The 14,448-nt window shown below is 39.9% G+C and overlaps 1 protein-coding gene across 2 annotated transcripts in view; it reads left to right on the forward strand.

Annotated features, from left to right (window-relative positions):
- Positions 1-14,448, forward strand: part of LOC137632522 (spindle assembly abnormal protein 6 homolog) — a 136,595-nt gene that overhangs the window by 101,667 nt on the left and 20,480 nt on the right. The window contains exon 14 of one of the 2 annotated variants that reach the window (XM_068364499.1): positions 5,913-6,053. In XM_068364499.1, the coding sequence (XP_068220600.1) occupies positions 5,913-6,042 (130 nt within the window). In that variant the 3' untranslated portion in view covers positions 6,043-6,053. Of the gene's footprint in view, positions 1-5,912; positions 6,076-14,448 lie in introns of those variants that run through there. The other variant, XM_068364498.1, reaches the window with a different exon arrangement.

The raw sequence follows: 14,448 nt of genomic DNA on the forward strand, positions 1-14,448 counted from the left end.
CCCCAGCCACTGAATTTTTTATCTTAAAATATGTTTACTGTTTTTTGCTGGTATTAATGTGCTTGCATTATACGACTGATTTCGCTATTACAACCTTTTGATGAGGGTAGAATTGCGTGCTTCAGGTAGAAATCAGTTTGATGTGAATTGTTAAAAGATTCGATTTCAGTGAAATAAGTGCAAAACAGAAAATCGTAGTGATAAAGTGATATTGCGCAAAGTGTTATCAGTGTTGTGACCGAGGGTTCGTCTGTTCGTGCCTGTCGTTCGCCTAGTCCGGGACCTCTTGCAAGCTCCCAAGCCCAGGGGAGAAGTAATGTCGTACGACTTATGGGTTCGAGAGGCCTTGATCAGCGAACAGACGTTTCCCTCTATGGTATCGGGTGTATCTTACCAAGATCACCCCTACCATAAGGCGAGAGAGACGATTTTCTCCTCGTCATCCGAAGGCTTTTCGCATAAGAAACCGTGAAACAAGGTTTCGAGAGCCCTTTAAGCGAAAGTCAGTCCTTTCAGGACAGGTCCAGCGTCCTGGTTGTAGCCATTAGGACAGCTCTGACCCTATGCAGTCATCGGAAGACTACTCGCCGCCTAACAAAAGCGTAACACAGACTCCGAGAGTCTTTTTGTAGGCAAGGTTTTGCGGTCACAGACGTTACCCTCGTCTCTTACCGCAACCATTCCCGTTGATCCTAAATGGGTTGTACGGCAAGACACGCAGAATAAGCTTGCCTCCCTTATGGAAGACTATTCTGCCGATAAGTCCGTTGAGCCTAGCCGTTTATCTCATCGAGATCCTGGCTTTCAGCCACCCTAACGTTCCTTTGTGCGTCCTGTTGACGTTGACGTAGCTAAGCCACGTCAGTCAGGTTGTTTAGAACCACACTCGATGCGGTCTCGTGTGGATTTTCAGCCACATTTGGACGTTAGGCCACTTGCTGATGCTCCTGTTGACGTTTAGGACGTTCGCTAACAATCGGAGTTGACTTGTTTTGACGCTGAGCGTCAACCTCCGCATTCTAGAGTTGTTTTGACTGCTCAGTCTAGGCGGTCAAAGCAGTCTCGAGTGGACGCTGTGCGTCCTCACGCACCTGTTGTTGTTGACAGTTCACAGACTGTCAAGCAGTTACATAACGTTGCGTCCTGGTCTCTCGCTCCTGTTGTTGTTGACAGTTCACAGACTGTCAAGCAGTTACATGACGTTGCGTCCTGGTCCGCTACTAAGGCACCAGTGCGTGTGGACTCTGCTTGTAAAGCATTGCCACCACGGTAGGTCTCTCCCTTGCTTGAGACTCGGCTATTATCGGACAAGGTTCCTTCAGATGAGGAAGTTGCTGTTCCCCCTCCTACTGATATTCCCTTGAGGACTCTGTCAGACGGAGAGGAGCCTAAAGCTGCTTAGCCCTCTATGGACTTTAAATAAATCATGCTGATTTTTAAGGATCTTTGTCCGGATCTTTTTGTAACTGCTGCTCCTCGTTCGCCTTAACGTCAGAGTTTACGCTAGGCCTAGCTACTTCGAAGCCGTTTGTTTTATAAGCTAGTGCTCTCTCGCTCTCCTAGAGAGCTTTACGTTTGCTAGGCGACTGGTTTATCACCAGGAGGAGTTTGGGGGATACAACCTTTGCTTTCCCTTCTTTTAAACTGGCTTATAGAGCGAGAGTCTGATATGACATGAGAGAAGTTCTCGGCTTGGGAGTTCCTGCCTCTGCCCAGATAGACTTCTCAAACCTCATAGACTCTCCCTGGCGCCTGGCCATGAGTTGCTCCAAGATTTTACAGGTCAACTTCACAGCTGTTTTTGAGCCTTTGAAGTTTTGCTGTACAATTATGTCATGCATAAACAAGGCTTTCAGGGATGGCTCCTATGATCTGACAGCCACGTTCTCTGCAGGAACAAGTCCCTCAGGGATGGCTCCATGATTTGGCAGCCATGTTCACTGCAGGAGTACGTATGAGGCAAGTGCGCTCAATGTGTTCATTGTCAAGACAAACTTCACGATGAAGTCTACCAGGCTGTCTTGACAGCATTTATGGAAGGCGACTGGATGGTCTCTCTCGACCTTCAGGAGGCATACTTCCACATTCCTATACACCCGGATTCCCAACCGTTTCTGAGGTTTGTTTACAGGAATGTGGGGTACCAGTTTCGAGCCCTGTGCTTTGGCCTCAGTCCTGCGCCTCTCGTGTTTACGAGGCTCATGAGGAATGTGGCAAAATCCCTCCATCTTTCGGGGATCCGAGCGTCCATGTACTTGGACGACTGGCTTCTCAGAGCATCGTCCAGCCTTCGCTGTCTGCAGGATCTACATTGGACGTTGAGTCTGGCCAGGGAGTTGGGGACTTGTGGTCAACCTAAAAGTCCCAACTGATCCCATCCCAAATTATTCTATTTTTGGGGATGGAGATTCGCAGTCAAGCCCTGCTCGAAGTCCAACTAATGCTGAAAAGAAAACGTTTATTCAGTCAGGAGTTGGAACAGTCTCGTAGGGACTCTCTCATCCCTGGAGCAGTTTGTCTCACTAGGGAGACTACCCCTTCTGCCTCTCCGGTTCCATCTAGCCTCTCACTGGAACTAGGACAAGACATTAGAGACGGTATCATTCCCAGTCTCCGAGCCAATAAAGGCATGCCTGAAATGGTGGGACAGCAATATCAGTCTGAGAGAGGGACTATCCCTAGCAGTCAAGAACACAAACCACGTGTTGTCCTCAGACGCGTCGGGTTTGGGTTGCGGTGCGACCCTGGACGGTCGGGAATGCTCGGGTCTGTGGACCTCAAGTCAAAAGAGCATGCACATCAACGGCAAGGAGCTATTAGCAATCCACTTGGCCTTGATGATATTAGAAAGCGTCTTCGAAACTAAGTGGTAGAGGTCTACTCAGACAACACCACAACTTTGGCGTACATCTCCAAGCAAGGAGGCACACGCTGCTCGAGATCGCAAGGGACCTTCTCTTATGGTCTAGAATTCGAGGCATCTCCCTGTTGACGAGATTCATCCAGGGGGACTTGAACGTCTTGGCAGACTGTCTCAGTTGGAGGGGTCAGGTGATACCCACGGAATGGACCCTCCACAAGGACGTGGGCAAGAGTCTTTGGGCTTCTTGGGGTCAACCAACCATAGACCTCTTTGCCTCCTCGTTGACCAAAAGGTTACCAATCTTTTGCTCTCCAGTCCTAGATACAGAAGCAATCTACATAGACGCGTTTCTACTGGATTGGTCTTTTATGGACTTATATGCATTCCCACCATTCAAGATAGTCAACAAGGTACTGCAGAAGTTCGCCTCTCACGGAGGGACAAGGTTGGCGTTGGTTGCTACCCTCTGGCCCGCGAGAGAGTGGTTCACCGAGGTACTTCAATGGCTGGTAGACTTTCCAAGAAGTCTTCCTCTAAGGGTAGATCTGTTACGTCAGCCCCACGTAAAGAATGTCCATCAAAGCCTCCCCGCTCTTCGTCTGACTTCCTTCACACTATCGAAAGACTCTCAAGAGCTAGAGATTTTTCGAAGGAGGCAGTCAGTGCGATTGCAAGAGCTAGGAGAGCTTCTACCATTAGAGTATACCAGTCGAAGTAGGAAGTCTTTCGATACTGGTGCAAGTCAGCATCTGTGTCCTCGTCCAGTACCTCTGTAGCCCAAATCGCAGATTTTCTTTTACATCTGAGAAAGATTCGCTCCCTTTCAGCTCCCACGATTAAGGGCTACAGGAGCATGTTGGCTTCGGTCTTTCGACATAGAGGCTTAGATCTTTCCAACAATAAAGATCTCCAAGATCTCCTTAAGTCTTTCGAGACCTCTAAGGAACGTCGTTTGGCAACTCCTGGATGGAACTTAGACGTGGTCCTAAGGTTCCTCATGTCAGACAGGTTTGAGCCATTACATTCAGCCTCCCTGAAGGATCTCACCCTCAAGACACTTTTCCTAGTGTGCTTGGCTTCGGCTAAAAGGGTCAGTGAACTTCATGCCTTCAGTAAGAACATCGGCTTTTCTACAGAAAAAAGCCACTTGTTCACTTCAACTTGGTTTCCTGGCCAAAAATGAACTGCCTTCTCGTCCTTGGCCTAAATCTTTTGATATTCCTTGCTTATCAGAGATCGTAGGCAACGAACTGGAAAGAGTATTATGTCCTGTTAGAGCTCTTAAGTTCGATTTAGCTCGTACTAAGTCATTACGAGGGAAATCTGAGGCATTATGGTGCTCAGTTAAGAAACCTTCATTGCCTATGTCAAAGAATTCTTTGTCATATTTTATCAGATTTTTTTAATACGAGAAGCTCATTCTCACTTGAATGAGAAAGACCGATGTTTGCTTAAGGTTAAGACGCACGAAGTTAGAGATATAGAAACCTCCGTGGCCTTCAAGCAAAATAAATCTCTGCAAAGTATTATGGACGCGACTTTTTGGAGAAACAAGTCAGTGTTCGCGTCATTTTACTTAAAAGATGTCCAGACTCTTTACGAGGACTGCTACACACTGGGTCCATTCGTTGCAGCGAGTGCAGTAGTGGGTGAGGGTTCTACCACTACACTTCCCTAATTCCAATATCCTTTTAATCTGTCTCTTGAAATGTTTTTAATATTGTTTTATGGGTTGTTCGGAAGGCTAAGAAGCCTTTCGCATCCTGATTGATTTGGCAGGTGGTCAAAGTCATTTCTTGAGAGCGCCCAGATTAGGGGTTTGATGAGGTCCTGTTGTATGGGTTGCAACCCTTGATACTTCAGCTCCTGGGAGTCTGTCAGCATCCTAAGAGGATCGCTGGGCTCCGTGAGGAAGACAGACTTACAAGGCAGAGTAATCGTCTAAGTCAACTTCCTTACCAGGTACCTATTTATTTTGGTTTTGTTATATTGATAACTGCCAAAATGAAAAAACTCTTAGCTTATACGCTGTAAACATAATTAACTCTGGTCTCTACCCACCTCCTTGGGTGTGAATCAGCTATTATATATTCACCGGCTAAGTTAAATATTTAAAAATTATATTTTAATTATAAAATAAATTTTTGAATATACTTACCCGGTGAATATATAAATTAAATGACCCTCCTTTCCTCCCCAATAGAGACACAGCGGGACGAGAAGAATTGAAGGTTTTGTTTACATTCAAGAGTGGTATCTGGCCAACAGTTGGCGCTGGTGGGCACACCCGCAACCTTCATAGCGATCGCTCGCGAGTTTTTTGAGTGTGTTTTCTGTCGAGCCGCAGAGTTGCAGCTATTATATATTCACCGGGTAAGTATATTCAAAAATTTATTTTATAATTAAAATATCATTTTTATTAATCTTAATTTAGTCAATTCTTCTGTGAAAACAGAAATACATACATACATACATTTACCAAGGCCCTTCCCCCAATTTTGGGGGGCAGCCGACTTCAAACAAATGAAACAGAAAAGGGGACCTCTTTTATTCTTATCAGATAATATTTCGGTGAATTCTACACCAAAAGAACATAGGGATCCGTCAGTGTAAATAGTAAATGCAAACTCTTTGGCGTATTCGATATCCCATCCTCCCTCATAAATAACAATTCGCGTATGATATATATGATTGATGTGATTATAATTTATAAAATACTAACCTATCAATCATATAGGGAATCCCATCTTCATAGTCCCATGAATCTCACTATCATCCAAAGTTTTCACATAAAGGGAGAAATATTGAGAGGTTTTTGCAAAAACCGAGAAATATTATTGATAAATAACCCAAGGTTCCAGGTTGCTCCTATGCAATGAGACAACCATCTACTCCTTTATGTGCTAGACTAAAACAGGGTGTGAGCCAAATATATTTAGTTAATAGGTTTTTATGATTAAACTCTTGTGTTATAATACTAGTATTCTTTTTTTCTAAATATATATTGGTCATTGATATCTCAATATAATAACAATAAAAAAAATTTCAGGGCTAGTGGGAAGACAGACCAAAAAGAGAAAATTAAGCCACATGGAAAACCCGCAACCAAAGGAACAGCAATCGCCAAAAAACAACCTTTGGGTATTAAGAAGCCGTCAAGTTATTTTCCAAGAACTTGACATCAAAAACTGTAAATGAATTCTTAGTCACTATTCAAGTTTTATTACAATAGACCTTAAGCATTCTTTGTTGTATCATAGTGGAGTATTGTTTATACAATATTGTGATAGATTCTAAATAACTTGTAAATTATTTTAAAATTCTTGTGATTTCTTTTTTATATAAGAATAGTATGCTACATTACTTTAATGAATTAAAATTGTAAATGATTTATTTAAATATTCTATGGAGGATATGTATATTTAATGTATAAATTATATTTGCATAACAGTTTCCTGGAATACTGTATACACCTCGCGATACAAAGGATTTCTCTCTCCCTAACCCAATTTACATATGCTGTATTATTTCTATGAAACTCCCCTGATGTTCATATTGCTTTCATCACTGGAAGTTCAGAATGTCAACAGTACTCCTTAAAATTAAGAAATATCCCATTTGCTTTCCTTACAATTCACTATACTCTTTTTTTTTTTAATGAGGCGCACTTGCACTGACTCGCATCGGTGCCCTTTTAGCTCGGAAAAGTTTCCTGTTATCTGATTGGTTAGTATTATCTTGTCCAACCAATCAGCAATTAGGAAACTTTTCCGAGGTAAAAGGGCACCCCTGTGAGTCTGTGCAAATCTGCCTCGATAAAAAGAATTGACTATAGTGCCTTTAGCAAAGCAATGAGACCAGCGTCTAACTACTACAGTATAACATGCTGCACTTATCGTATATTTCTTCATTTTCAAAGTCAAGTCTGCTCTGCAGCTCCAGATGTCAGGTTTTTTATCAGTTTTCATAGTCATTTTAGTGGTTATAACCCTTTTACCCCCAGGCTATTTGGAAATTTCCAACCCTTAATCCCCAGGGGGTTATTTTTTTCCCAGCACATTTTGCAGTATATATATTTTTTTAAATTGCTCTAACAGCCTTAATTTTTGTCATAGAGAGGTCAGGTTGGTCTCATTCTCTTGGAAAATGCCTGAATTTTCTCAAAAAAATTATCAAAAATATGAAATAAAAATTTTTATAGCATTTTTTTTGCAAGGACATACCGGTACGTCCATGGGGGTAAAGGGATGGCTTTTGTGAAATGTACCATTACATCCTTTGGGGGTAAAAGGGTTAAGATATCTTATTTGTAATTGTTAGCAGTCACTGCACTTTTGTACATGAGGTTTTTTTTTGTTGGTGATCATAATCTGCATTCTCTCTGTGTCTTATGCTAAGAATTTTTTTTTCATTTGGAAAATCTTGTGAGGATTGTTTAGGCCTCACTGCTCCTTTCTGGGAAGCATGTTCCATGATCAAATTAATGTTCAAAGCATTAAAGAAGCTTACTTTAAGTTCAGGGGAAATCCAGAGAAGGCTAGACTACTTGTTTATGGACGGAATGATGACGTTAATGCCACACCAGCTTTGGACTTTGTTACAACCTAACGATTTACTTTTGGTACTCATGGGCTTATTAAGAGTTTAACATCATTAGCTTCTTTTGTGGAAGCTCAGAAGGCCGTTAAGTTTTAGATTCGGAGCAATATATCAGGCCTAACCTGTGCTGTTTCAAACCCTAGCCTAAGTCCTCATGTGGTAGCTAGTGGCTCTAGTGCACCATTCAGTAAGGGTTCTAATGGTACATAGTACATCTTAGATTAGAGACTCTCTTAGAAAACCTCAAATTCTATATACGATTTTTACCTTTTTGCTGCAAAACCCTCCCATACTGATTTCTAGACATTTTTAGACTAAGAATTTGTAAGGGAAAACTGATATGGTAATCCCTCAGCTATTGCAGGTATTATCTCCTCTTATACAGTAATCCTTCCTCTGTTGCAGGTATTATCTCCTCTTATACAGTAATCCCTCGGCTATTACAGGTATTATGTCCCATTATACAGTAATCCCTCGGCTATTGCAGGTATTATGTCCTCTTATACAGTAATCCCTCAGCTATTGCAGGTATTATGTCCTCTTATACAGTAATCCCTCAGCTATTGCAGGTATTATCTCCTCTTATACAGTAATCCCTCGGCTATTGCAGGTATTATGTCCCCTTATACAGTACTCCCTCGGCTATTGCAGGTATTATGTCCCCTTATACAGTACTCCCTCGGCTATTGCAGGTATTATCTCCTCTTATACAGTAATCCTCGGCTATTGGAGGTATTATCTCTTCTTATATAGTAATACCTCAGCTATTGCAGGTATACAGCAATCCCTCAGCTATTACAGGTATTATCTCCTCTTATACAGTAATCCCTCAGCTATTGCAGGCATTATCTCCTCTTATACAGTAGTCCCTCGGCTATTGCAGGTATTATCTCCTCTTATACAGTAATCCCTCAGCTATTGCAGGTATTATGTCCCCTTAAATAGTAATCCCTCGGCTATTGCAGGTATTATGTCCCCTTATACAGTAATCCCTTGGCTATTGCAGGTATTATCTCCTCTTATACTGTAATCCCTCAGCTATTGCAGGTATTATCTCCTCTTATACAGTAATCCCTCGGCTATTGCAGGTATTATCTCCTCTTATACAGTAATCCCTCGGCTATTGCAGGTATTATCTCCTCTTATATAGTAATACCTCAGCTATTGCATGTATACAGTAATCCCTCAGCTATTACAGGTATTATCTCCTCTTATACAGTAATCCCTCGGCTATTGCAGGTATTATCTCCTCTTATACAGTAATCCCTCGGCTATTGCAGGTATTATCTCCTCTTATATAGTAATACCTCAGCTATTGCAGGTATACAGTAATCCCTCAGCTATTACAGGTATTATCTCCTCTTATACAGTAATCCCTCAGCTATTGCAGGTATTATCTCCTCTTATACAGTAGTCCCTCGGCTATTGCAGGTATTATCTCCTTATACAGTAATCCCTCAGCTATTGCAGGTATTATGTCCCCTTATATAGTAATCCCTCGGCTATTACAGGTATTATGTCCCCTTATACAGTAATCCCTCGGCTATTGCAGGTATTATCTCCTCGTATACTGTAATCCCTCAGCTATTGCAGGTATTATGTCCCCTTATACAGTAATCCCTCGGCTATTACAGGTATTATGTCCCATTATACAGTATTCCCTTGGCTATTGCAGGTATTAGTCCCAGAAACCCCCCCCCCCCATTAGCTGAAAAACGAGAAGTAGATGTAGCTATGCACGATACTGTATATTTTTACATTAAAAATTTTTCATATTTTTTTATTATCTTATAGATTTATGCTTTTAGAGTCCCTCCCAACACTTATAAACCTGTTATACACGCTTAAACACTCTTTTAAGCTAAAACTTACTTTTACTGAAGCCATCCTTAAATACAGTATTCCTTCACCATATCGTGGTTGACCTATCTGTCCCTCAGTACATCACAGATTTATAGATATAATACTGTATATGTAAATCTATATGACGGATTTCTCTTTATGTTGCGGGTTTCTAAGGGCAGATAAACTTCATGTTTCATAATTAGTAATTTTGGAGCCTAAAGTTAACAAATTTAATTACTGTACAGTTATACCGTATATACTCGTGGAACACTTGCAATCTCACATATTAGCGAGCATCAAATTTTCATCTAGAAAATTTTTTTTATCATGTATCTCATGTATCATACAAGTTCCTTTTTTGAGAACTAATTATAAGTGAAATAACCCCTTTTTCTCCCTTTTTAGCTCAAATTAAAGTTCAATAAGTTGAAAAAGCAAGAGGATGGTAAAAGTATCATTAGTAATTTGCACGGATATAAACAACTGAACAAAAAATCACTTCTTTGTTATGAGCAACCAATTGTGATAACAGCAGCCATTTTGCTTGCATTTCAACTTTTGTATGATAGTAAACGATTACCGTAGTTGTTACAAATGATTTCAAGGAGAATATGACTGATATATCATTGCATTGCTGTGCTGCATACATTTTTCATATTTTCCAGGGCACCAGCCACCCGTTGAGATACTACCGCTCGAGAATTATGGGGTCCTTTGACTAGCCTGACAGTACTCCATTGGATCCTTTTCTCTGGTTATAGTGCAGTTTCCTTTTGCCTACACATACACCAAATAGTCTGGCCTATTCTTTACAGATTTTCTTCTGTCCTCATACACCTGACAACACTTGAGATTACCAAACAATTCTTCTTCACCCAAGGGGTCAACTACTGCACTGTAATTGTTCAGTGGCTATTTTCCTCTTGGTAAGGGTATAAGAGACTCTTTAGATATGGTAAGCATCTCCTCTAGGAGAAGGACACTCCAAAATAAAACCATTGTTCTCTAGTCTTGGGTAGTGCCATAGCCTCTGTACCATGGTCTTCCACTGGTTTGGGTTAGAGTTCTCTTTGCTTGAGGGTACACTCGAGCACACTATTCTAAATAATTCTGCTTCCTTTTGTTTTGTTAGTTTTTATAGTTTATATAGGAAGTATTTATTTTAGTGGTGTTGCTGTTCTTGAAATATTTACTTTTTCCTTCTTTCCTTTTCTTACTGGGCTATTTTCCCTGTTGGGGTCCCTAGGCTTATAGCATCCTGCTTTTCCAATTAGGGTTGTAGCTTAGCAAATGATAATAATAATAATAATAATGATAATGATAATAATAAACCAAATTGCACAAAACTAGCTAAAGCACTGGAAGAAAAAGACAATGATTTCCTACGCTTTATAATCTAGCTCCACAAAGCTAAAGTCTATGAAATTATCATGCATTGACATCAGGGATGAAACACCCATAAACTTTGATATGCCATTAAAATTGACTGTAAATAAAATATGAGAAATGTATTTCTACTAAAAAGTACATACTTTTATATGGTAGAATTTAAAGGATAGTTCAAGTAATAATTGCCTCTTGGCAAGAAAAAAAACAATTTGGTAGTTTGCCTTAAATTGATATAATAATTGCCTCTTTGCAAGAGAAAAAAAAAATTGGTTATTTGCTTTAATCAGCTGATTTGGAAAGTGTAGACAGTAGTCTTGATCATTTTAAACATACATACATACATATACCAAGGCACCTCCCCCAATTTTGGGGGGTTAGCTGACATCAAGCAAATGAAACCAAAAAGGGGACCTCTCCTCTACGTTCCTCCCATCCTGTCAAGGGACTCAACCGAGTTCGGCTGGTACTGCTAGGGTGCCACATCCCACCCTCCCACGTTATCCACCACAGATGAAGCTTCATAACGCTGAATCACTTACTGCTGCTACCTCCGCGGTCATCCAAGGCACTGGAGGAAGCAGCAGGGCCTACCGGAACTGCATCACAATCGATCGCCATTCATTCCTATTTCTAGCACGCTCTTAAACATAAACAGTGTAAAAGACATATTAACTGTTTTTTTTTTTTTCTTAATACATTTGAGTGAAACATTAGTGTTGTCAAAATCCTGTTTATTTTAATTAAAACTGTACTTTTTGACCCTAGTAAATTGACATATAGTTTGGTCAGTGGTGTGGTCTGGCAGAGCAGTACATATGTTAATGAGTGTTCCAATTTTAATTTTTTCATTTACGTATACAGTATGTAAGGATCTGTCTACAGTTAAGTTACTTGTAGCTTAAAAGGTGTTTTAAAAGTGTATAACAGGTTTATAAGAGTATTAGAGGGTTTATAAAAGCTTAGATTTATAAAGAGAATAAAAAATTTGAAAAAAATAAGAAAAAATAGTGAAAAAATTTCATTGTCGTAGATTTCTGTGTTGTATCTACTTCGCGGTTTTTCAGCTATCATGGGTGTGCCTGGAACGGAACACTCACGATAGTTGAGGATTACTATACAGTATACTTAAATGCAAAATTTTAATTGGAACACTCACCATTAAAGATACGAAAACTCCATTCATACGGTGGCCTTATTATAGGAAGTTACCACCCTTTTCTTTTCTTGTTTAAAGTGACATTTGCTGTTGTTATTTTTTCCTTTCAGTCCTTATTGATGTAGCGAACGGTTAATTCATTGATGCTAATAGTGGCGGCTTACATCTGCATTGCTTCTCCCTTCCTTTGGCATGTCACAGAGTTTCATCTCCACCATGGTAAGCATCTTCCTCAGATGCTTGGGTTCAATGCCAAAATCCTTAGAAGGTGCAGAATATTTAGCTGGCATCATAGGGCTTGAACCCAATTTTAAATCTTGGTGAAAAAGGCAAAAAGAAAAAACCACACAATATAGGTAAAGATGGGGAGCAATGTGGTGTCGCGCTCGTGTGTATAGAAGCAAACTTGACAATGTGGGATACTTTTTTTTTTTTGAAAGATTGTGGGTAAACACTGTATAGTAGGATGTAGTCGTGTATTTACCATGGATTGAAAGTAGAAAATGAAACTTCATGGGCTACCTTTTTAAGTCATGAAAGATAGGTTGTCAAAGTTTGTCTTTCATTTTTGAAGAGCAAATAGTGAGGCTGTTGGGCAGGCTCGGACATACTTTCTGCCTTGTGTGAATTTCTGTGACGTCACAAGTTCTGAATTATCTGTATGTTACGTCCTTACTACACGTGAGCTTTGCTCTGTAAACTTTGTCTCGTTGAGGGCTAAGCATGGCAAAGGCTAATTTGGTGGGGTAGTCAAAGTCTGGCCTTTGTTGAAAGTTGAAATTAGATTGAGTGTTATACATAACAAGGATCATAGGAGACGCAAGAAGAAAATTACTTTGCTTATTATAATTTCTGTGCGCCAATATAAATCTGCAAGGTAGAGGAAGATGTGGTGTAAAGAGGGGCTTCAAAGAAGAGTGCCTAGGAATCATGTGACAATATTATGGATACTGACTCATGGACCAGAAGCAAATTTTGTTAACTACATGAGAATGGACCCTAACACATTTTATAAACCTTCGTGAGCAGAAACATATATTAGGAAACAAGATCCAACCATGAGGCAGAATATTTCAGCTGAAGATCAACTACAGGCCAATGTGGTGGAGTTGCTCAGTAATTTGTCTAATTACTACAGAACGTGAGTCACAGTCTTTGTACAGTACAACTCTTTTCATACCTCCCATGGACATATTTGGTGTCGATATAATTCTATCAAGTACACAGTTAACTCAAATTCTCAAGGTCAATGTTCCTTGGACATTTTTTAAGGTTGATAGTGGGACATGGGAAGTGACAGGTCATGGGTACTGCCACGCAATATGAGTTTGTGGGTCTGGTAGCACCTGCATACCATAACTCCTGTCCAACCTTGATAAGCTACAAGTAAAACATCGATACTTCAAAAAATATTGTGAGAAACTTGAACAACGCTTTGCTAGCAGTTTTTAGAGCAATGCTCACCCTTGTAGATGGGGCCTTACTTTAAAGAATGATCTTGTCCTAAGACTGATAAAGTTAATTTTCAAGATTTTAGTATTGTAAGAGACTATTTTGTATATAGATGTCTTCCAAAAGAAGACAAAATTTTTATGGGATGACTTCTGAATAATTACAAAACTAGCCATGAAATTTAATTTTCTGATTAACTGATGAACTTGAGAGGCTTCCCAATAAATAAATCATGATAGCCTTGTGTTAGATTTAATTATCAAGATGTATAAAGCTCATATGAAGAGATTTTGATCACTTTTGTCGAATATCTTAAATATTTTTTTGATAAAGTAGTTATTCTTTGGATTTATTCTATCTTTCATAACTACAGTTTATTAAAGATTCTCTGCAGCTCTGAATTACATAGTCCATTAAATTTTAAAGAAACAAGAATACTTTTTGCCACTGCAGTCTTGTATGGTAATCTTTTAAGTTGATTCAGTGAAACAGAGCGTTGATGGTATGGTCCAGTCAAAGGAAAGTCCCATGGAAACCTTGTAATAAATTCATAATTTTCAATATTAATCTTACCCGATAATCATGTAGCTGTCAACTCTGTTGCCGACAGAAATCTACGGTAGGGATACGCCAGCGATCGCTATACAGGTGGGGGTGAACACCACAGCGCCATCTGTGGTCAGGTACTCTAGTACTTCTTGTCAACACCACCTCAATTTTTCCTCTGTCGTGCCTCCGGCTAGACCTACATGGATACGCTGTTGATTCTGGAGTTATTGCTCACGATTTGGTGATGTATTTTCTCTAGAGTTTAGCCTTCGCTATTCAGGAAGCTATATCATTAGCTTAGCAAGTTTTTGGAATTAATTTGATTTAATTTTTTATTTAATTTTGGTACGAAGAGAGTATGAACTCTCTTTCACTTTTAAATGGCCGACCCTTCCCTTAGACGGAAGTGTTGGTGTCGAAGAGAGTATAGACTCTCTTAATTTTGCTTAACAAAGTTATAGATTTATTTTATATCTCTCCGCCTTTTATAGGCCTCTTTGATTAACTTCCTTTTATTATAAACTTATTAAAATTAATTTTTATATTTGTTTATATTCGACCTTTCCTAATAGTAGGCGGTCTTTTCTTGGAACCG

This window comes from Palaemon carinicauda, chromosome 41 (genome assembly GCF_036898095.1).
Source record: "Palaemon carinicauda isolate YSFRI2023 chromosome 41, ASM3689809v2, whole genome shotgun sequence".
NCBI lineage: Eukaryota > Metazoa > Arthropoda > Malacostraca > Decapoda > Palaemonidae > Palaemon > Palaemon carinicauda.